Source organism: Pelophylax lessonae (assembly GCF_965119305.1).
Source record: "Pelophylax lessonae genome assembly, chromosome: 5".
NCBI classification, from domain to species: Eukaryota; Metazoa; Chordata; class Amphibia; order Anura; family Ranidae; genus Pelophylax; species Pelophylax lessonae.
In genome coordinates, this window is record NC_138772.1 from 233,931,222 (window position 1) to 233,955,576 (window position 24,355).

The 24,355-nt window shown below is 42.8% G+C and overlaps 1 protein-coding gene across 4 annotated transcripts in view; it reads right to left on the minus strand.

Annotated features, from left to right (window-relative positions):
* CTNND2 (catenin delta 2) overlaps nucleotides 1-24,355 on the minus strand; it is a 921,118-nt gene that overhangs the window by 141,365 nt on the left and 755,398 nt on the right. For all 4 annotated transcript variants that reach the window (XM_082258174.1, XM_082258173.1, XM_082258172.1 and 1 more), the window contains exon 18: nucleotides 10,072-10,156. In XM_082258174.1, coding sequence (XP_082114300.1) covers nucleotides 10,072-10,156 — 85 coding nt within the window. The remainder of the gene's footprint in view (nucleotides 1-10,071; nucleotides 10,157-24,355) is intronic.

Here is a 24,355-nt window from a genome sequence, read left to right on the forward strand (position 1 = left end):
GGTTGGAAGCAAACTGGGAGGGGAGCCCGGGGGGCCGACTATCCCAGGGAGGGGTCCACATCCACCCCAAAACCCTCCATGGGTAGAGGGGGACAGCTACTTACCACACCAGGAACAGGGTGGGCACTGCTCCGAACTGGACACTGCTCCATCGTAATGTGGGTGCTGTCGGCCAGGAGGAAACACTGCGACTCAGGATGAAACCAGTTTGTATGCGCTCTCGGGGGATGTTTCACTCACAGGCCAGCCCCCATCCAGTGGGGCTATGTTGCGGCAAAACTAGCGCTGAGCTGCGGTCTGCACGCACTCACTGGCTGGATTGGGGAGACCCTAAGGATCTAGATTATCCAGTTCGTCATCCAGTCCGGCACTTGATTGTAGATTCTGACAGGAACAAAATAATAAAAGGAGGAAAAAATTCCATTTAAAAGAAAAAAATTGTCAGGGCCAGAGATACCAGCAGGGAACTAGATCCTTGCTCCTGACTAGGCAGAAAAAAACTGAATACCTATAGCAGGAAGTGGGAGTAAACCCCCAGGGACTGCCCCATAGGCGTGCTCAAGCTTTTTTCTCTGCCTAGTGTCCTACTCCTGTAGGGGGCAGTATAACCCTACGGTCATGAAGATGAAGAGCTGTGTGTGTCAATGATCAAAAGAGAATTAAATATTTTTATTCATTTGCCAATTTCTGCTTTATTTTCAAAGGAAAAGACCAAACAATTTCACTCTTGCTGGGCATAACTGCAAGTGCTTATACCTATGTAAAGATTATTGGTGCTTCCAAGAACCAAAATTTGCTGCTTCCTTGTGACTTCTCATCCTCCTCTCCTTGCAAAATAAACAACATACTCTCAAAAATCCAGGGCTGAAGCTCTTTTTTCTAAGGAAGATACCACTGTGCTTTGTGTCTCCACATTTAGGCCTGTTTTTGCTGCTGCCAGACTGGATATTTTTACCCACTCCTATTAGAGGGCTGTAGCTTTAATTTTTTAGGAAGAAGGTTACCACTGCCTTGAGTGCTTACATTTAGGCTCGTTGTCACTGCTATCAAGCTATGTTGTCGCTAGACAATTATTATCCAGCCATATCTGCAGGCAATAGCTTTATATTTTTTTATAAGAAAAACAAGCTGCCTGTGCATTTTTTTCTCTGCATGTAGGCCTCTTCGCACTGCTTTCAAACCGAAGTGTTGCTGGCCAACTTCTACCTAACCATACATGAAGGTTGTAGCTGATATGGGGATAGGGAGCCAGGAAATGTAGGGTACTGATATGATATGTTTTTATGGATTTCCACTGCATCACTGCATTCAGGCCTCTTGGGCTACAACTTCTGTTTGTCAAAGCTGGCCTAGAGCTGTTAGATAAAAAAGCATGTATTATTGCTAAAAGTACTTTAAAACAGCCCTTTTTAAATAAAATGTGCCAACAGGTGTTAGTTTCTTTTTTTTTGTGTTGCATTGGCAAAGGTCCTTATGCAGTTGCATGGCCTTCCATACTATCTGGGTGACAATAGCTTACCTAGAAGCCCACCAAAGAGCCACAAATGACCATCAAAACGTGTTCCATATTGACTTCAATGCAGTTGATTTGTTTGTCATGGATTACAGGCTATGAGTTAAAAGCAATAGAAGGAATTGCCCATATTTTACAAACTTCTGTCTGCAGGTAGAAAACATTAAACATTCATATGCTGACTCAAGTTGGTAGGTTTAAGTGTTGTAGGGTAGGGGGTTCAACTTTCTTACTTCGTGAGATTTTTTTTGTTCTTACACTTGGGGTCTATTTATTAGTTTACGAACAAGATTCAAATGGTTTTTATCTAAGATTCACACATATTGTAATTTGTTTGAACTTTGAAAATTGTGTGAATTCTGAGTAAAGGATGTGTGAATCTTGCATGAAAATATTATAAATATATCCTTTTAAAGATCTACAAGATATTGACTAATACAATTTTAGAATACAAATCTTAGGGCACTAGTCTGGAATCCTGGATGCAACTAGATTGTCTGTCACTCAAATTAGAAATGAAAAATAAAAATATACCTTTTTAATGCAGAGTAGGATAATATGGGGGGTTAGCATACAGGAGATATAAGAAAATGAAAAGTGTTAAAGGGATACAAAGGAAAGTGTAAAAAAAAATTGTAACCGAGCATCTCATTAGAGTTGCTAAAGAATGGAAAGAGAAGTACATTCTAAACTATCAACAAAGGGGATAAATACCTGGATTTAGCAAATCATTTAAACAATGACTTCTGTTCAGTCTTTTTCAGTAGTGAATATTATTAAAGAAACAAGTTTGGGGGTCATATTCGTTTCATTTCCATGATTTTAAGAGGAAGAGATGGCCAATAAACTAGCTTGGTTAAAGCTTAAAGAGACCTTGTCACGTTGCCCACATATGGCAAGGTGAGAGTGTCTCTGGAAAGGCATCCCCCAATGCCATAATACTCACCTTACATTGCAGGTCCTCCTGATTCCACTATACACAATTATAGTTGGACCCCATTTAGATTACTGTCTCTTGTTCTAGTGACCTCACTCCCATTTTATTTAATTAATGATCAATTACATAGCTGAATCACAACTGTAAAAGTAGGTTAAAGCAGTATTATACCCAAAAGCCAACATTTATTATATTGCAGCTTACCAATTCCTAGACATGATGTCTGCATTAGTTTCTTTTTTAGGTTTTCTGTCTTCTAATTTCACCTGTTGTTCTTCAACAGAACAAGCTTAACTACAGATGTATCAGTTACAGGGATGAGACAAACCATATAACACTGGCAGGGTTTCTTACAATGATAAGCTTTTTCTATTTATGTAAAACCTTTAGGACCCCCTGCACCAGGGTAGGGCCTGACAATGGGTCCAAGGATTTCATCCTGATACCTAATGGCAGTCAGAGTGACATTGTCTAGCCTGTAGAGGTCTATGCCTCCCCAGGCCATCACTGACCCACCACTAAACCGGTCATGCTGAACGATGTTACAGGCATAACATTCTCCAGTTTTTCTAGACCCTTTCACATCTGTCACATGTGCTCAGGATGGACCTGCTCTCATCTGTGAAAAGCACGGGGCTCCAGAGGTGGACCTGCCAATTCTGGTGTTCAATGGCAAATGCCAATCGAGCTCCACGGTGCCAGGCAGTGAGCACAGGGTCCACTAGAGGACATTGGGGCCTCAGGCCACGCTCATGAAGTCTGTTTCTGATTGTTTGCTCAGAGACATTCGCACCAGTGGCCTGCTGAATGTAATTTTGTAGGGCTCTGGCAGTGCTCATTCTGTTCCTCTTTGCACAATGGAGCATATACTGGGCCTACTGATGGGTTAAGGATCTTCTATGGCCCTGTCCAGCTCTCCTAGGGTAACTGCCTGTCTCCTGGAATCTCCTCCATGCTCTTGAGACTGTGCTGGGAGACACAGCAAACCTTCTGGCAATGGCACTGATTGATGTGCCATCCTGGAGGAGTTGGAATGCCTGGGCAACTTCTATAGGGTCCAGGTATTACCGCATGCTACCAGTAGTGACACTGACCCTAGCCAAATGTAAAACTAGTGAAAAACAGTGAGAAAGATGAGTTGGGAAATAAAATGTCACTGGTCTCCACCTGTAAAACCATTCCTGTTTTGGAGGTCGTCTCATTGTTGCCCATCAGTACACCGGTGGTTAATTTTATTAACACCAAAGCAGCTAAAAACTGATTAAGAACTCCCTCTGCTTCTTAACTGACCAGATCAATATTCCAGTAGTTTAATTTACTTGATGCTATACTCTGATTTAAAAGTGTTCCTTTAATGTTTTTGAGCAGTGTATATACAGTATCTCACAAAAGTGACTACACCCCTCACATTTTTGTAAATATGTTATTATATCTTTTCATGTGACAACACTGAAGAAATGGCACTTTGCTACAATGTAAAGTAATGAGTGTACAGCTTGTATAACAGTGTAAATGTGCTGTCCCCTCAAAAATAACTCAACACATAGCCATTAGTGTCTAAATCGCTGACAACAAAAGTGAGTACACAACTAAGGGAGAATGTCCAAATTGGGCCCAAAGTGTCAATATTTGGTGTGACTACCATTATTTTTCAGCACTGCCCTAACCCTCTTGGGCATGAAGTTCACCAGTGCTTCAAAAGTTACCACTGGAGTCCTCTTCCACTCCTCCATGATGACATCACGGAGTTGGTGGATGTTAGAGACCTTGCGCTCCTCCGCCTTCCATTTGAGGATGCCCCACAGATGCTCAATAGGGTTTAGGTCTGGATACATGCTTGGCCAGTCCATTGCCTTTACCCTCAGCTGCTTTAGCAAGGCAGTGGAGGTGTGTCTGGGGTCGTTATCATGTTGAAATACTGCCCTGAGGCCCAGTTTTAGAAGGGAGGGGGATTATGCTCTGCTTCAGTATGTCACAGTACATGTTGGCATTCATGGTTTCCTCAATGAACTGTAGCTCCCCAGTGCCAGCAGCACTCATGCAGCCCCAGACCATGACGCTCCCACCACCATGCTTGACTGTAGGCAAGACACACTTGTCTTTGTACTTGTCACCTGGTTGCTGCCACACACGCTTGACACCATCTGAACCAGAAAGATTTATCTTGGTCTCATCAGACCATGATAAATCCAGATAAATCCAGCTCCAGTAATCCATGTCCTTAGTCTGCTTGTCTTCGGCAAACTGATTGCAGGCTTTCTTGTGAATCATCTTTAGAAGAGGCTTCATTCTGGGATGACAATTTGATGCAGTGTGTGGCATATCGTCTGAGCACTGACAGGCTGACCCCCACCCCTTCAACCTCTGCAGCAATGCTGGCAGCACTCATACCTAAATTTCCCAAAGACAACCTCTGGATATGACGCTGAGCATGTGGACTCAACTTCTTTGGTTGGCCATGGCGAGGCTTGTTCTGAGTGGAACCTGTACTGTTAAACTGCTGTATGGTCCTGGCCACCGTGCTTCAGCTCAGGGTCTTGGCAATCTTCTTATAGCCTAGGCCATCTTTATGTAGAGCAACAATTCTTTTTTTTCAGATCCTCAGAAAGTTCTTTGCCATGAGGTGCCAACTGCCATGTTGAAATTCCAGTGACCAGTATGAGAGAGTGAGAGCGATACCACCAAATTTAACACACCTTCTACCCATTCACACCTGAGACCTTGTAACACTAACGAGTCACATGAAACCGGGAGGGAAAATGGCTAATTGGGCCCAATTTGGGCATGGTCACTTGGGGGTGTACTGACTTTTGTTGCCAGCGATTTAGACACTAATAGCTGTGTGTTGAGTTGTTTTGAGGGGATAGCAAATTTACACTGTTATACAGGCTGTATACTCACTACTTTAAATTGTAGCAAAGTGTAATTTCTTCAGTGTTGTCACATGTAAAGTTATAATAAAACATTTACAAAAATGTGAGGGCTGTACTCACTTTTGTGAGATACTGTATATACACTGAACAAAATTATAAACGCAACACTTTTGTGTTTGCCCCCATTTTTCATGAGCTGAACTTAAAGATCTAAGACTTTCTAAGTACACAAAAGGCCTATTCCTCTCAAATATTGTTCACAAATCTGTCTAAATCTGTGTTAGTGAGCACTTCTCCATTGCTGAGATAATCCATCCACCTCACAGGTGTTGCATATCAAGATGCTGATTATACAGCATGATTATTGCACAAGTGCGCCTTAGGCTGGCCACAATAAAGGCCACTCGAAAATGTGCAATTTTACTGTATTGCCTCATGCAGTGCAACACTTCTCCTTCGCATAGAGTTGATCAGGTTGTTGATTGTGGCCTGTGGAATGTTGGTCCACTCCTCTTCAATGACTGTGCAAAGTTGCTGGATATTGGCAGGACCTGGAAAACGCTGTTGTATACGCAGATCCAGAGCATCCCAAACATGCTCAATGGGTGACATGTCCAGGGAGTATGCTGGCCATGCAAGAACTGTGATGTTTTCAGCTTCCAGGAATTGTGTACAGATCATTGCAACATGGGTCCATGCATTATCATGCTGCAACTTGAGGCGATGGTCGTGGATGAATGGCACAACAAAGGGCCCCAGGATCTCATCACAGTATCTCTATGCATTCAAAATGCCATCAACAAAATGCACCTGTGTTTGTTATTCATACCATACACCTGCCCATACCATAAACCCAAGGCCACCGTTGGCCTACTTGATCCACAAAGTTGACATTAGCAAACTGCTCACCAACACGACGCCATACATGCTGTATGCCATCTGCCCTGTACAGTGAAAAGGGGGATTCATCCGTGAAGAGAACACCTCTCCAAAGTGACAGATGCCATTGAATGTGAGCATTTGTCCACTCAAATCGGTTACAACAACAAACTACATTCAGGTCGAGTACCCGATGAGGACGACGAGCATGCAGATGAGCTGCTCAGAGACGGTTTCTAACAGTTTGTGCAGAAATTCTTTGGTTATGCAAACCGATTGTTGCAGCAGCTGTCCGGGGTAGCTGGTCTCAGATGATATTGGAAGTGAAGATGCTGGATTTGAAAGGTCCTGGGCTGGTGTGGTTACACATGGTCTGCGGCTGTGTGGCCGGTTGGATGCACTGCCAAATTCTCTGAAACACCTTTGGAGATGGCTTATGGTAGAGAAATGAACATTCAATTCATAGGCAACAGCTCTGGTGGACATTCCTGCAGTCAGCATGCCAATTGCACGCTCCCTCAAAACTTACAAATCTGTGGCATTGTGCTGTGTGATAAAACTGCACATTTTAGAGTGGCCTCTTATTGCGGCCAGCCTAAGGCACACCTGTGCAATAATCATGCTGTCTAATCAGCATATTGATATGCCACACCTGGGAGGTGGATGGATTGTCTTGGCAAAGGAGAAGTGCTCACTAACACAGATTTAGACAGATCTGTGAACAATATTTGAGAGAAATAGGCCTTTTGTGTACATAGAAAAAGTCTTAGATCTTTGAGTTCCGCTCAAAAAAAAATGGGGGCAAAAACAAAAGTGTTGCTTTTATAATTTTGTTCAGTATATATATATATATATATATATATTATATATATATATATATATATATATATATATATATATATATATATATATATATATATATATATATATATATATATATATATATATATATATATATATATATATATATAAACAACCAACAGTCGTGCTCATAAGTTTACATACCCTGGCAGAATTTATGATTTTCAGAGAATATGAATGATAACACAAAAACTTTTCTTTCACTCATGGTTAGTGTTTGGCGAAGCCATTTATTATCAATTGTGTTTACACTTTTTAAATCATAATGACAACAGAAACTACCCAAATTACCCTGTTCAAAAGTTTACATACCCCAGTTCTTAATATTGCCCTTTTTAACATCAATGACAGCTTGAAGTATTTTGTGGCATTTGTGGATGAGGCTCTTTATCTTCTCAGATGGTAAAGCTGCTCGATCTTTCTGGCAAAAAGCCTCCAGTTTTGTAAATTCTTGGGCTGTCTTGCATGAACTGCATGTTTGAGATCTCCCCAGAGTCGCTTATTGATATGGAGACTGAGATGGCCACTCCAGAACCTTCACTTTATTCTGTTGAAGACTACAATGACAGGTCGACTTGGCCTTGTGTTTAGGATCATTGTTATGTTGGAATGTCCAAATGCATACCATGCACAGCTTCCAGGCTGATGAATGCAAATTTTCCTGCAGTATTTTTTTTTTTTTATAACATACTGCATTCATCTTGCCATCAATTCTAAACAAATTTCCTGTGCCTTTTGTAGCTCACACATCCCCAAAACAACATTGATCTACCTCCGTGTTTCCCATTAGGAATGGTGTACCTTTCATCATAGGCCCTGTTGACTCCTCTTCAAATGTAGCGTTTATGGTTGTGGCCAAAAAGCTAAATTTTGGTCTCATTACTCCAAATGACTTTGTGGCAAAAGGTTTGAGGCTTGTCTCTGTGCTGTTTGGCGTATTGTAAGCGGAATACTTTGTGGCATTTGCGTAGTAATGGCTTTCTTCTGGCAACTCAACTATGCAGCCCATCTTTCTTCGAATGCTTCTTTATTGTGCATCTTGAAACAGCCAAACCACATGTTTTCAGAGAGTCCTGTATTTCACCTGAAATTATTTGTGGGTTTTTTCTTTGCATCCCGAACAATTTCTCTGGCAGTTGTGGCTGAAATTTTACTTGGTCTACCTGACCGTGGTTTGGTTTCAACAGAACCCCTCATTTTCCACTTCTTGATTAGAGTTTGAACACTGCTGATTGGCATTCTCAATTCCTTGGATATCTTTTTATATCCCTTTCCTGTTTTATACAGTTCAACTACCTTTTCCCACAGATCATTTGACAATCCTTTTGCTTTCCCCATGACTCAGAATCCAGAAACGTCAGTGCAGCACTAGATGAAAGATGCAAGGGTCTGTCAGGAGTCCAGAAACTCATTGACCTTTTTGTACACACACACTAATTACAAGCAAACAGATCACAGGTGAGGATGGTTACCCTATAATAGCCAAACCCCTTTGTGTCAACTTGTGTGCATGTTATCAGGCCAAAATCACCAGGGAATGTAAACTTTTGATCAGGGTCATTTCAAGGTAGTTTCTGTTGTCATTATGATTTCAAAAGAGTAAGTTGATTGATAATAAATGTCTTCAGCCAAACACTAACCATGAGTGAAAGAAAAGTTTTCTGTGATCATTCATATTCTTGGAAAAATGGCCAATTAATCAAATCATAAATTCTGCCAGGATATGTAAACTTATGAGAACATCTGTATATATATATATATATATATATATATATATATATATATATATATATATATATATATATATATATATATATATTTTTTACCTTTTAAATGCTTCTCAGGACAAGGTGTCATGGCTGATTCTTATCTAACCCTTTATTAGCTCAAACAGTGTTCAAATCTAGTTACAATTGATGATGAAGATCTGCCTGTACAGTACAAACAGAGTTTAGCCCCTTTCACAAGAAGGGTGCATTCAAGTCCACCTGCCAGTTTTTCAGGCGGACCTGATCAGACAGTCCATTCACCACTACGGACTGGTAATTGTAAATAGATTTGTGTCTGTTTACACCCACCTACCACCAAATAAATCCGTACTCCTCCATCTAGGCAGATTGGATCAGAGAGAAGTCAGGTGTAAATGGACAGCGGAGTCCGTTTACTCCTGGCCGCCCATTAACTGAGCAGACAAGCACCTGTCATCCACCCGCTCTGCTCCCATCATCAGGGGTTTAGTGGACAGATCCCTAGCTTATCAAAACTGAATCTGCCCCGTCTGAAAGGGGCCTTAATTATGGCAAACACAGCTGCAAAGGCCCCCTCACAAACAAAGAGAACTATGTAGCATTTCCTTGCTTGAAGGCCCAGGATAGATCATTTAAAAATAGTAAACTGCTATTTTTATTTCTTTTAGATTACACTGTGTGAATAGGGACATGCAACAAATAAGTAGGTGTCCCAGTGGAAATGCGCTATAGAAATCACTGGCAAACATGACATGGCTGTTCTGCAGTTAGTATTGTAAATGCTCACTTTTGAACAGTGCATGCAGCCATGTCAGATTAATACTGTCATTTGATCCTAGTCACAAGGGAAGAGCACAATCCGCTACTTCTGGAAAGGTAAACAGCAACTATTGATTACTCAGTGGCATGCTATAATATTAGAATTTTTTAGCACTCATTCTCCCAACTGTCTTGATATAACCATCTTTATCTTAAAGACATCTGTGTGCACATGCTTTTAGGGCACAATTTTCTGAGAAAATAATAAAACACAGGAACGAAATCAATATTTTGTTGCTGAATAAAATATAGCCCCAGCTGGCCACAGTACACATTTTAAAACAACAACACATTTTCATACATTGTACAAGTTTTGACGGATAAAAGAGGACATCTTTTCATACAAAATAAATTCCATTAGTGTAAAACATGTATACACAGTGTGTATGTTAGTGTGTTCATGTAATGATGTGTTGCAAATATAATACATGTATAACATACCTTTTTGTAAAGATTTCTGAGGTCTCTGTACTGCCACATGCTGTTAAGAACCTGAGATGCTGCCTTCACAACTTTCGGTGAATGCCTGTTTTTGGAAGGAAAGCAATACATAAAAGTACATTTTCACTTTTTATTAATGGCATACAGTGAACTATTTGTAAATGTTTTAAAATATATACTAAAACTATTTATGTCTTTTTTTTATTATTAATTGAAGGCCTATGTACAATAAAAAAAATAAATTGTAATTATTCCTTGTCATTTGATTTGATCTGATCTAATCTAATCTAATCCCTGTTTATTGTGTAGCAAAAGTGCTGCTCAACAACTGAAAAAAAAAACTGTACAAAGGAAATATTTAGGCTATCATTGCTAGCCTCTCTTTTTGAAGATACTAGTTGTTTAGTTGTCCTGCTGATCCAAATGTAAAGTAGAATGTAAAGCATTCTACATTGGGAAAACCAGGAGACCATTTTGGAAAATAATTTGGAGCCACGTGTATCTAATAAAAAATGGTAAGGTTGTGACCACAGTAAGCAGGCACGTAGGCCTCTCCCTTAGTTTTACTCATCTGTTTTTATGCCCTTTGAATTGGAACATGTGGCCAAATCTGAACGTGGTGGGGACATTGATTCTCAATTACTTGGATTGAAAATAAAATGGATTGTTACACTCGGAGCTGGCAAAACTCCTGTCTTAAATTAGCATATTAGCTATAAACCATTTCTCTATCATAAACTACATTGTTTCTACCAATGCATGTCCACTTAAGGTTATCAGATTATATTTGGTGTTTTGAGCATTCTCATTGTTTGTGGAATTATTGTTATTTGATTCGTAATATGCATGCATCCTGAGGGTTAGACTATGAGCTGCCATGGAAAAGGGTGTCTTGTCTTTTCTTCTTTTTTTTTCTTTTGTTTCTTTTTTCCTTCACTTTTTAATTAGTTTTTTGCATTTATTATTTTAATTTTTTTTCCTGTGGTTAAAACTCTGGGTATGAGGGGCTGCGCTCCAGTCCTTTCATCATGATTCCCCCATCTTTTAGTTGTGTTGTATGTGTATGTGGTGTTGTGGGGTTGTAAAGGTGGTTTGTGTGTGTGTTAAATGTATATGGGAGTATTGGTATATGAACATTTGTGGAATGGCCCAATGGGTTGTTTATTTTGTTGATGAGTTGGTTGGAATAATGTCTTGGGGGACTGCCTGGATTGGATGGGTCTGATTGGACTTTAATGTTGATTTGTGTGGTATTCGGTTGTTGTTTAGGTTTGTTATTGTGAGGGGGTTTTTGGTGGATTTGGTTGGTTCTATTTTGGAGTGTGTAGCTGATGTACTGTGTGTCGATTTATACATATGTGGGTCTGGCAAGCGTGATATAGATTGGTTTAGATTGCGCTCCACAGGTTTGTGTGCTATGTAATTGGCTACTGGGTGTGGGGGTTGCTGTGCCGTTGGCAGTGATCTGGTGCTTGGTGGGGCAGGGATCAATTTTGTGTGGCCCTGCCCCATTCCTTTGGTGTTTGTGGGCAGATGTTTGGTGATGTGTGCACGACATATCACTTCCTATCTATAGCCAGTCTGGCCCGGATGTTATGTCGCACTTTTTGGACTCCGCCCTGCCACATCCTGGCATGTGTGGCAGCTGATGCAGCCGAGCATGCTCAGGGGCATACCTTCCTGCATCCACGCTGAGGTCAGAAGTTGGCGTTGACAGACGTAAGGTGGAGCTTTGTTTTGGCGGTCATTTTGGGGATACCTAATGGGGCTTGTGATGTCCAAGCTGCACTGTTATTTGGTCGGAGCAAATAATAACCTATGAACCAGAGTTTAGTATCATCCGCAAATACTGAGATTTGCCTACTGGGTTACAAACTGAGGTATTACTATGGTTTACTCCATCTTAACCACTTAAGCCCCTGCCCTATTTCGGACACTTTTTGTTTACAAGTTAAAACCAGTATTTTTTCCTAGAAAACTGCTTAGAACCCCCAAACTTTATATATATATTTTAGCAAAGACTCCGGAGAATAAAATGTCAGTCATTGCAATATTTTTTGTCACGCGGTATTTGCGCAGCGGTCTTTAAAACGCCATTTTTTGGGAAAAATTTTGAAAAATCACATTTCACTGCATTTAAAAAATACTAAACAGGAAAGTTAGCCCATTTTGTATATTGTGAAAGATGATGTCACGCCGAGTAAATAGATACCCAACATGTTACGGTTTAAAATTGCGCCCCCCGTGGGATGGCGACAAACTACGGTCAATAGAGATCTCAATAGGCGACGCTTTAAATTTATTTAACGGTTACCAGTTTAGAGTTAGAGTATAGCTCTTTTTTTTTAATCATTGCCCACGCTCTGGCAATCGCGGCGATACCTCACATGTGTGGTTTGAACAGCGATTTCATTCGCGGCTCGACTTCCATATACATTTTTTTTGTGCGCGAGCTAACGGTGATGGGGGCGGCTAAAAATATATATTTTTTTTCCTATTTATTTTATTTTTTTTTAACTTTATTACAGGTTTTTTTAAAACCTGTAATAAAGTTACAGGTTTCACTTTTATTGCTGTCACAAGCAATGTAAACATCCCTTATGACACCAATATGTAGTGACAGGTACTCTTTATGGAGGGATCGAGGGTCTTAAAGACCCTAGACCCCTCCACTACACTTCCATGTATGCAAAACGCCAAAAACTGCGTTTTTGCATACAGCCGTTTTTTAAATTTGCCGCCTTTTGCAGCACAGTAACCCGGAAGTGACGTCATGGACGCCGCCTCCGTGTTACGTCATCGGAGACCCGATCAAAGCCGTTTCCAGCTTTGATCGGGACTCCATCCAGCCGGCGGAAGTGCAAAAGTCACGGAAGGCGGCGGGAGGGGGGGGACGCCCCCTCCCGCTCACCCGGGTAACGATCGAGCGGCTCTCGAGCCGCATCGGTCATTACCGACGGAAAGCCGACCGTCGGCTCTAAACCACGGTACCGGGATGGTGTCTCTAGCTAGAGGCATCATCCCGGTATACTACCGCAAAGTCTGCCAATGTATATATACGTTAGTATGCGGTAAGTGGTTAATTGTGTATGTTATGTCTGTTGTGTGATTACTGTGGTATTTGTATCCTTTTTAGCTACCTGTGATGTCTTGTTCTGGGGTACTGGTTGCTGTGACTTGGGCAGCTTCTGGGTCAGCTTTCTTTTCCTTGGCTGACTTGTAGCTTTTTGATCTTTTCCACAGCATATCCTGAGTGGTTTTTTTTTTGTGTTATCATTTGGGAAGAGAGTTTACCTCTTTAGAATGTGGTCATACGTCTTTGACTGAGTTAATGCGAGTCATGTACTTCCTTTCAGTTTACCAGGAGTCGGCTTTCACTCTCACCTCATTTCTTTACAAAATCTTTCCCCTTTATAAATAACTATAATACTGAGTACTGATGCTTACAATGTTTTAGGCCTAAGGCCACCTACAAAGAGGCTTCTTTTTGGCTAAAAATATTTGTGTTTTCCCTCCTCTCTGGCATGGCTTTGGGAATTCTCTCGTTGGATGCAGCGCTAAATATACAGTGTCATATATACAGTATCTATTTGTGAGTACACAACCCTCATATAATAGTTTCTTTTCAAAATGTGCTGGTTATTAATTTGTACAGGTGCATCTCATAAAATTAGATCAAAAAGTTGATTTATTTCAGTAATTCTATTCAAAAAGTGAAACTCATATATTTTACATCGATGCAGTAATATGTTTCAAGCATTTCTTTTAATTTTGAGTACCCCAACTGGTACTCAAACACCAATCATATTTAAGCACCTCTCCTTCTGTGGTTCACTTATACCCTAACCCTTTATTGAACCCTCTGTATTATTTGATCATACCTTATGGATACCTCAACATGGGCATTATCTTCCAAAATTTTCACATCCACTTACCTGTGCTAACTTTGACATAAACCAGCAGCCATCTGAGTGCAACACTGCATAGAAGCAAAGGTCTACAAATAGGTTGACTAAGAAGGCTGCATACATCTGATGACAACTTTGAAAGTTTGCACCAGAGAGTTGCCATCAAATCATTTTGATTGTGTAGCAGCAGTCCTATAGATTGCACGATCCTACTTATGGATGCTTCCTTCACCTTTATTACCTTTCATTCCATATATAAATAACTTTTTTACTTGCATAATTACAAAAAACTTTTGTCAAAAGATTTATATATTCATTTAAGAAAAAAAATTGTTAGTAGTAGGATGAAAATCTGTGCCTCCCATCAGTATCATCTCACATGCCAACTCTATGCTGTAACTAGGGAGAAGAGCAACATAGGCTGTTCTCCTAGTTACCGTCTCCTTCAGCACATTACTTTTCCTATCCAGGCATAAACTATTGAGAGTGACACTGACATGACTACTTAGCAGAATCTAAGGGAAACCTGGTGAGAGGCATGAAAATGTGGGCCCTTGGTGGCCTATCAGAAATTGTGCAATTGTTCACTTTGTGGGTACTCCAGTAGTGCCTATGGCTTTTGGAGTACTTATTAACTCTGGCAAGAAGCAAGCTATTAAGTAATTTTGAGCTGGCAGGCTTGTCCTATTACTGAGAAGTATATTTACATAGTAGAGACATTATCAATGTGCCAAGGCATCACAGGCTGTGCATAACAAGACAATGCCTGGTAAGGGTGCCCAGCTGTTAAAGTAACAGAGTCCCCCCATGGGACCACCTAGTTTAGGAAAGAGATTACGGTAACACAGCCCTCATATTTTCCTCAATACAGGGTCTCTGCAATGAAGCTGAACTTTGAAGTTGAAAAAAAATATTTTTTTTAGGAGGATCATAGAAATTGGCTTCTGCTCAGGATAAAAAATACTGTAGTAGCTTCAGCTTGTGCTACGCACAGTAAGTGGCATTATGCTCCAGCAGCAGTATCAGGGACTTCCCCTCCTTTGCTGGATATAGACAGAGTTAATCACACTGCAGCTTCACTATTTAGAAGAAATCTTGTATTTTTTTCAATGATTTTTTCGAATTGGCGGAGGTGCCAATGATGACGTCATAATCTCCACCTAGGCCAACATACTTGAACAGCAGAATAAGTAAAGCAAAGGAAAAACAAACTGATTTTCTTATTATAAGGTACAGAAAATCTGTGCAAACTGAGCATCATGGATGTGTCCTGCAATAAATGTTAATTTGTACAATAAAGATTTAGTACACTAAATATTATATAAATCAATTTGTCAGATCGTAATTTTTTAAAATAAAATCATTAGACTGGCTTCACATCTATGCATTGCGATAACTTATTTTAAAATGTTCCAAATCAGATGAAGAAATAAAGGAAACAAAAAAAATAGCACCTACTAAGGCCCCTTTCACACGAACGATCCGATCAATTCCGCCTGTCAGTTTTTTTAGGCGGACCTGATCGGATCCTCCATGCATCCCTATGGGGCAGTGGATGTCAGCGATGACATGTCTGCTGACACCTGCTGCCATCCCCATCTGATCCTGTCCGTGAAATCCGGAAGGATGGAAACCCTATTTTTCATCCGTCCAGGGGATGGGATCAGATGGGATCAGATGAGAGCGGACAGGCGGTCTGCTCTCATCTGATTCCCCCATAGAGAGTAGCGAGGCTCTGACACCTCCCTCTCTGCACACAGAGCGGAGAGGGAGCTGTCAACTTCCTGCTCAGGGGGGATCGGCGGATCGATCCCCGCTGAGCAGCACGGAGTCCGCCGACAGAGGCAGACCATTTGAAAGAGCCCTAATGATAGTTACATAGTTAGTCAGGTGGAAAAAAACAACATCAAGTCGATCTAGTTCAACCAATAGAAAAAAAAAAATATGCTGAAGTGTGAGATATAATCCCTAAAAAGGACAAGTAGCATACAAAGTCACGTTAAAAAGTAAATACACCCCTTTGCAATTGTTGACTTTTTCAACATATTTGAACAAGCAAACATTAGATCTTGTTTCAAATAGTGTCTACAGATAAAAGTAATATTCTTGAACAAATTACACATAAATCTAACACTGTGTATTACTTTTTATGATTTAAATTGAAGAAAATAATTCTCCAATGGCAAAAGTATGCACATCCCTACATTTACCACCACCTCAAATCCATGATCTTAAAATCTGATGATCCAGATTAAGTGCCAGTGATAAGAATCACCATAAGGATTATTCAGGAAGTATCTGTCTTATTTAAGCCTCAGACACCTAGGGTGGTTGGCTCCTGCACTGTACTGTCCATACATGGGAGTGAAGAGTTTGTTCTGTAAAGAGAAGACTCTGGACAGAGCAGTATCTAGAAGAAGACCTGGATACCCCCAGCAATGAGTCAGCTCCAGAGATTCACCTGAACATCTTCAGAGTTTGAATAGTCAGCTAGATATTTACTGCTAGAGTCTGTGCCAACTAATTCAATAGGAGGTCATCCAGTTATCTCAAAAAGTAAAGCATATATATGGGCTAGTACCTTGATGAAAACCTGAGGAGCAGTGGAAGCGCCAAAGGGGCAAGCCAAAAACATGTAGCGTTGCAAGCTCACTGCACAACACAGGAAGTATTGATGTCCACAGAGGCCAGAATGTCCCCCAGATGGAGGGAAGCATTGACTATTCTGGAAATTCTTTTTAGAATTTCCATACCCGAAGGAAGGTGTTAAAAACCTTTGGATTCAGAATGAGGGAAACGTCCCCTTTTGCTTTATGAACTGTAAACAGGTTTGAGTAGAAACCCTGAAACATCTACCTTCCTAAAACAATGGCTATGTCCTCTTGAGAGAGAAGCTGCACCAGAGCAGTGTGGAGGCCTGCCAATCTTTGCAGGAATGTTGCAGGTTTGACCACATGTAGAAGGGAAAAAGTAAAGACCACAATTTTAACTTGTAGACCCTGTAAAACATGTTCTGGACCAAAATGTCTAAAAGGTCATGGAAGCACATTGTTTCTCAGGACAACAGACGTGTAACCACTCTGATAACTAGGGACAGGACTTGCTCGCAGGCCTGGAGAATTTGGGGGTCCACGTTTGTGTTTGACTTTAAAAGCCTGTAAACTCTTCTTAGCCTCTGCTGTAGAGTGTTTTCCAAGGTTTATCCTTGTTTTGTTGATGCAAAATGGTGCACGTTCTCCCTGGGACATTAATCACAATGTAGTCCTGGGATTCGTCATGGACATTGCCCATCAAAGGGCATATGCAAAGAGCATTTTTTGCATGGATGATCCACAAACCAACATTTCAGCCAAATGGTTGGATAGTTATTCTAGAAATTAGGCGAATAATATCCATCAATGCAGTAAAGTAGGGCCACAGACATGATCATCATATGTTTGAGGAAAGAGGGATCCATGAGGATAGATCCTGAGAATGACCCAGGGACTGGAAGACAGCCAGCGAGGGAAAAAAAACATTTAGCCTTTTATCCACAGGGTCTTTAAACACCAGAATGTCCTCTACAGGCACAGTCAAAATCTTGTTAAGACAAGAAAATGCTGGCTTCCCTACGGGGATGGCCTACTTTTTAAGGAAGGGGCCTCAATAGATATAGCTGGACTAAATACTTGGGAGGTCTAAACAGTTTTTTAGGATTCGGCCCATGGCTAAACAAAACAGGTTGCAAAAGTGAGTGTTCAGTAAAGGATTTAAAAGGCTAGAGAGTTTTTGTATACAACTTTCTTTTTATTTATCTTTTAAAAAAAGACAAGCCGCAGCACAAGTTAACATATTTGCAAGATCCAGTACAAAAAGTGCATTGTAAATGAAATTGGTATAAAACATTGCATAACATTTTTTCAGACAAAGTGCAATGTGTATCATAGTAAAAAATAGTATCTGTTTGTTTTCTTTGTGGCAGGCTTTTAAAGAAACCAGGCTGGTGATCTTAGGCACGGCTGATGCAGGTGGTTCCAGTTTAAAGGCATGTATGAACTGCATTTATATGGACAGCAATGGAATCCTTGATGGAGGAGGCATGGTCCCTGCGTTCTGAGTCGGCAAACATGAATAACATTTTTTTCATGAAATCAGACACAGGGGATGATTTACTAAAAGCAAATAGGTTGTTTGCTTTGCAAAGGAATTTAGAGTAAAAAATCCATTGCTGTCTAAAAAGAGCATTACTGCAAAATGACAATTTTCCATAGAACATATAGGCAAAGACCAGGACTTCCAGAACAATGAGTTGTGGACTGACCTATCGAGCAGAAAGAGTTGCTTGGTGACAGCATCAGTAAACATGTTTGCCGCAAACAAAAGAAAGCATTTCAGGAGAAGAACCTGAAAACAACTGTGAAGTACAGAGAGGAAAATGTTATGTTTTGGGTTGCTTTGTTTCTTTGTTGCCAGGGGACCTTGCAGCCATCAAGTCAACTATAAATTATTTATTATATCAAAGTATGCTGGGCGAGAATGTAAGGTTATCTGTCCAACAGTTGAAGTTGAACCAGATATGAGTCTTTTAACATGATAAGTATCTGACCCACACTAGTAAATAGACCAAGGAATGACTCAAGAAGAGACAATTAAATAGAGAGTTTTGGATTGCCCTAGTCAAAGCCTTGATTTGATACCCATTGAAATTTTGTATTGGTCTCTCTGGATGTGTCAGGCTGCAAAGGAAGTACATTTCTCAAAAAAATTAAAGGAACACTTTGAAAACACATCAGATCTCAATAGGGAAAAATATCATGCTGAATATCTATAGTGATATGGACTGGGTAATGTGTTAGGAACAAAAGGATGTCACATTGTTTCATGGAAATGAAAATTATCACCCTACAGAGGGCTGAACTCAAAGACACCCTCAAAAATGAAAGTAAAAAAAATAATGCAGCAGGCTAGTCCATTTTGCTGAAATTTCATTGCAGAAACTCAAAATTGTACTCAGTAGTTTGTATAGCCCCCATGTGCTTGTATGCATGCCTGACAAATTCGGGCCATGCTCCTGAGACAACAGATGATGTCCTGGGTAGAGTTGAGCGGACACCTGGATGTCCGTGTTCGGCGGGTTCGGCCGAACTTTAAAAAAAAGTCCGGGTCCGTGTCCCGGACTTTTGCCGAACTTTTCCCGGACACCGAACCCCATTGAAGTCAATGGGGACCCGAACTTTCAGGCACTAAAATGGCTCTAAAACACCAATGGAAAGGGCTAGAGTGCTGCAAATGGCAGCAAAACGTAGTTAAGAGCATGGCAAGTGCTCTGCAAACAAATGTGGATAGGGAAATAACTTAAAACAACAAAAAAAAAAAAGAAAAATAAAACAATGTTCTTCATCTGTGAAGGACGAGGCCCATATGGAGTAGGAGGGAGGTTGAGGTGGTGGTGGATGTGGCGGTGTCATAGGCGTGCGCACAGGGTGTGCCGGGTGTACCTGGGCACACCCTAATCACCTAGGGCACATTAGCATTATCGCTCTGTTTGCCAGTGAGGAGATGGGAAAGATCTCCCTCTGACCTGCTCTGCTCTATTTCACTTTGCCAGCAGGGAGAGTAATGTATCGGGGCCATGTACATGTAGGCAAACACATGCATGTGTATTTAAACTTTGGGGTGCACACCCTAATGCAATAGGCTGCGCACACCTATGGGCGGTGTAGGTGGAAGCGGCGGTGGAGGAGGAGGACGAGGTAGCCAACACTGCTTCTTTTCACAAATTTTAAATGAGGGTACACCCCAAAAGAGTGAGAAAGAGCAAAAATGGAACAATGGGTGGGTAAGGTCGGTATCCATCGCTATTCTGCGCAAGGTACGGAAAAGTCCCGTGGGATCCATGCCTGGTTTATTTTAATGAACGTGAGCTTGTCCACATTGTCTCTGGACAGGCGGCTGCGCTTGTCTGTGAAAACGCCCCCAGCCCTGCTAAATACCCGTTCAGATAATACACTGGCTGCAGGGCACGCCAGCACCTCCAAGGCGTAAAGGGCAAGCTCAGGCCATGTGCCCAATTTGGAGACCCAGAAGTTGAAGGGGGCAGACCCGTCATTCACTACATGTAGGCGTGTGCACACATACTGCTCCACCATGTTGGTGAAATGCTGCCTCCTGCTAAGACGTTCCATATGAGCTGCTGGTGCTGCTGTATGTTGTGGCGTGCTGACAAAGCTTTTCCACATTTCGGCCATGCTAACCCTGCCTTCTGAGGTGCTGGCGGTGCCCTGGTTGCGTTGGCGACCTCTTCCTCCTCCTCCTCCTCCTCTGCCTTGTGCTTCCACTGTGGCCCCGCTGTCAGGTGGGAATGCCAGCAGCATCGCGTCTACCAGCGTGCGCTTGTACTCGCGCATCTTGCGATCGCGCTCCAGTGAGTGAATTAAGGACGGTACGTTGTCCTTGTAACGGGGATCCAGCAGCGTGGCCACGCAGTAATCAGCACAAGTTAGAATGTGGGCAACTCAGCGGTCATTGTGGAGACATTGCAGCATGTAATCGCTCATGTGTGCCAGGCTGCCCAGAGGCAACGAAAGGCTGTCCTCTGTGGGAGGTGTATCGTCCGTGTCCTCTGTATCCCCCCAGCCACGCACCAGTGATGGCCATGAGCTGGCCTGGGTGCCACCCTGCTGTGAACATGCTTTCATCTCCTCCTCCAGCTCCTCCTCCAGAACTGTGCCCCTGCTGGACAATTGTGTCCCTGGCGTTTGTGTGTGCAGGAACCCACCCTCGGAGCCCCTTGCGAATGACTGCCCTGAAAGCCTTGGAAATGTTACCTCTTCATCCTCCTCCTCATCCTGTGCCACATCCTCTTCCATCATCGCCCAAATTGTTTTTTCAAGGAGGCATAGAAGTGGGATAGTTAAGCTGAGAACGGCGTCATCGGCACTGGCCATGTTGGTGGAGTACTCAAAACAGCGCAACAAGGCACACAGGTCTCGCATGGAGGCCCAGTTATTGGTGGTGAAGTGGTGCTGTTCTGCAGAGCGACTCACGCGTGCGTGCTGCAGCTGAAACTCCACTATGGCCTGCTACTGCTCGCACAGTCTTTGCAGCATGTGCAAGGTGGAGTTCCACCTTGTGGGCACGTCACATATGAGGCGGTGAGCGGGAAGGCCGAAGTTACGCTGCAGCGCTGACAGGCGAAAGCAGCAGGGTGAGAACGCCGAAAGTGCGCACAGACGGCCCGCACTTTCTGCAGCAGCTCTGACATATCGGGGTAGTTTTTAAGGAACCTCTGCACCACCAAATTCAGCACATGCGCCAGGCAAGGGATGTGCGTCAAACCGGCTAGGCCCAGAGCTGCTATGAGATTTCGCCCGTTATCGCACACCACCAGGCCGGGCTTGAGGCTCGCTGGCAGCAACCACTCATTTGTCTGCTGTTCCATGCTCCTCCACAACTCCTGTGCGGTGTGTGGTTTGTCCCCCAAACAGGCAAGTTTTAAAACTGCCTGCTGTCGTTTACCCCTGGCCGTGCTGAAGTTGGTGGTGAAGGTGTTACGCTGTCCGGATGAGGAGGCGGTAGAGGATGAGGAAGCGGAGTAGCAGGAGTTAGGAACAGGAGGCAAACTGAAGCGCCCTGCAATCCTCGGTGGTGGAAGGACATGCGCCAAATTGCTATCCGCCTCAGGCCCATCCGCCACTGCATTTACCCAGTGTGCCGTTTGGGAGATATAACGCCCCTGACCGTACTTACTGGTCCACGTATCGGTAGTTAGGTGGACCTTGGCACAGATGGCGTTGCGCAGTGCACACCTGATTTTTTCCCCCACTTGGTTGTGCAGGGAAGGGATGGCTTGCCTGGAAAAGTAGCGGTGGCTGGGCACGACGTACTGTGGGACAGCCACCGACATAAGGTTTTTAAAACTGTCTCCACCAGACGGAATGACAGCATTTCAAAGGCCAAGAATTTTGAAATGCTGGCATTCAGGGCCAGGGATTGCGGGTGGGTAGGGGGGTACTTCCTCTTCCTCTCAAGTGTTTGGGAGATGGAAAGCTGAACGCTTCCACGGGACATTGTGGAGATGGTTGGTGACCCAGGTGGTGGTGTTGCTGACAGATCCTCTGTTTGCGGGGTGGCAGGTGCCGGTATCATTACAGATGTGGCTGGAGCGGCCGAGACTGCAGCAGAAGAGGAAGCAGGATGAGCCATAGACGTTTCTTGGTTTTGAAGGTGTCTACTCCACTGCAGCTCGTGCTTTGCACTTAGATGCCTGATCATGCAGGTTGTGCTCAGGTTTAGAAGGTTTATGCCTCGCTTCCACGCTAGAGAACTCCTTTGAGCTGACTTTGGTGCGCTCGTTCCCTTGCTGCGTTGGGCAGTAGCAGGCGTAGTGTCTAGGGCACGGGCGCTCCGCTTCTGCACCCTGCTCCCTCTTCTGCTGTGCTGGTGGCTCTGTGCGACCACCGCCTCTTCCTCCAAACTACTCAGGTCACCTGCATGATGTTCATTCCATGTGGGGTCGAGGACCTCATCGTCCTCCACATCATCTTCCACCCAGTCTTCACCCCTGCCCTCCTTGTCGGTCTCCACAATGCTGAACGCCGCAGCAGTTGGCACCTGCGTTTCGTTATCATCGGAGATGTGCTGCGATGGTCCTTGCATGTACTCATCTTGAGAAATGAGTGGTGGGGCATCACTGCACTCAATCTCTTCCACTTCTGGGGCAGGGCTAGGTGGATGGCCCTGGGAAACCCTGCTGACAGAGTCCTCAAAAAGAACAAGAGACTGCTGTATGGCTTGGGGCTCAGACTGCTTGCCTGATTTGCAAGGGGGTGAGGTGAAAGACGGTTGGACATCGGCTGCAGGTGCCAACTCTGACCTTTCTGCAGTAGACTGAGTGGGAGACAATGTGAAGGAACTGGAGGCACTGTCAGCAGCAAACCAATCTACTATCGCCTCTCTGTGTTCTGGCCTCATCACTTCTAGAGGCGTATGATGCCCTACCAAATACTGATGCAGGTTCTGTCGCCTACTAACACTTGAGGAAGGTGTTTCACTTGTGCGTGTAGCTGGCACAGATCGACCACGTCCTCTCCTTGCAACAGGAGCTCTACCAGCAGCACCACGATCCAGGCCACGGCCCCTATTTGACAGTCTCCTCATATTTCTGTAATTTAAGATCTTGCCCTAGCAAGGTGTTTATTGAATAGCGGAACAAAACAACAACAGTATCGCACGGGTGTATCTCACAGTCAAATATGCAAACTATGCCGCAATTTAATGTTTTTTACCCCAAAAGGGTGTATATTGAATAGCGGAATAGGATAAAAAAGGGTGTATCACACACGTACAAACACAGACTAGGCCCGATTAAATTTTTTTGTACCCTAAAGGGAGTATGAGGAAGAGGAGTAGGAGGAGTTGGGAACAGGAGGCAAACTGAAGCGCCCTGCAATCCTTGGCGGGGGAAGGAAATGCGCCAAACAAATTTAAAAGGTGTATCTCACACGTACCGATACAGACTATGCCGTAATTTAATTTTTTACACTCCAAAAGGGTGTATATTGAATAGCGGAATAGGAAAAAATTTATAATACGGTGTATCTCACACGTACAAACACAGACTAGGCCCCGATTACAATTTTTTGTACCCTAAAGGCAGGATGAGGAAGAGGAGTAGGAGGAGTTGGGAACCGGAGGCAAACTGAAGCGCCCTGCAATCCTCGGCGGTAGAAGGAGATGCGCAAAACAAATTTAAAAAGGTGTATCTCACATGTACCGATACAGACTATCCCGCAATTTAATTTTTTACACTCAAACAGGGTGTATATTGAATAGCGGAATAGGAAAATTTTACAAAACGGTGTATCTCACACGTACAAACATAAACTAGGCCCCGATTACGATTTTTTCTACCCTAAAGGCAGAATGAGGAGTAGGAGGAGTTCGGAACAAGCAGGAGGCAGACTGAAGCACCCTCAAAACCTCGGCAGTATGAGATGCGCCCAAAAAATTGGAAAGGTGTATCTCACACGTACCGACACAGACTATCACGCAATTTAATTGTTTATACCCAAAGGTTTTGATTAAATAGCGGAATAGAAAATATGATCAAAAAAAGTGTATGTATATCACACGTACACAACCACACTAGGCCCCAATTACTATTGTTTGTACCCCTAAAGGCAGGATAAGGAGTAGGAGGAGTTTGCAACAGGCAGCACCCTCAAATCTTCAGAAGTATGAGATGAACCCCAAAAACTTGGAAAGGTGGATCTCACACGTACCAACACAGACTATCCCGCAATTTAATTGATCCCCAAAGGTTTTTATTGAATAGCGGAATAGAAAATATGATCAAAAAAAGTGTATGTATCTCACACGTACAAAACCACACTAGG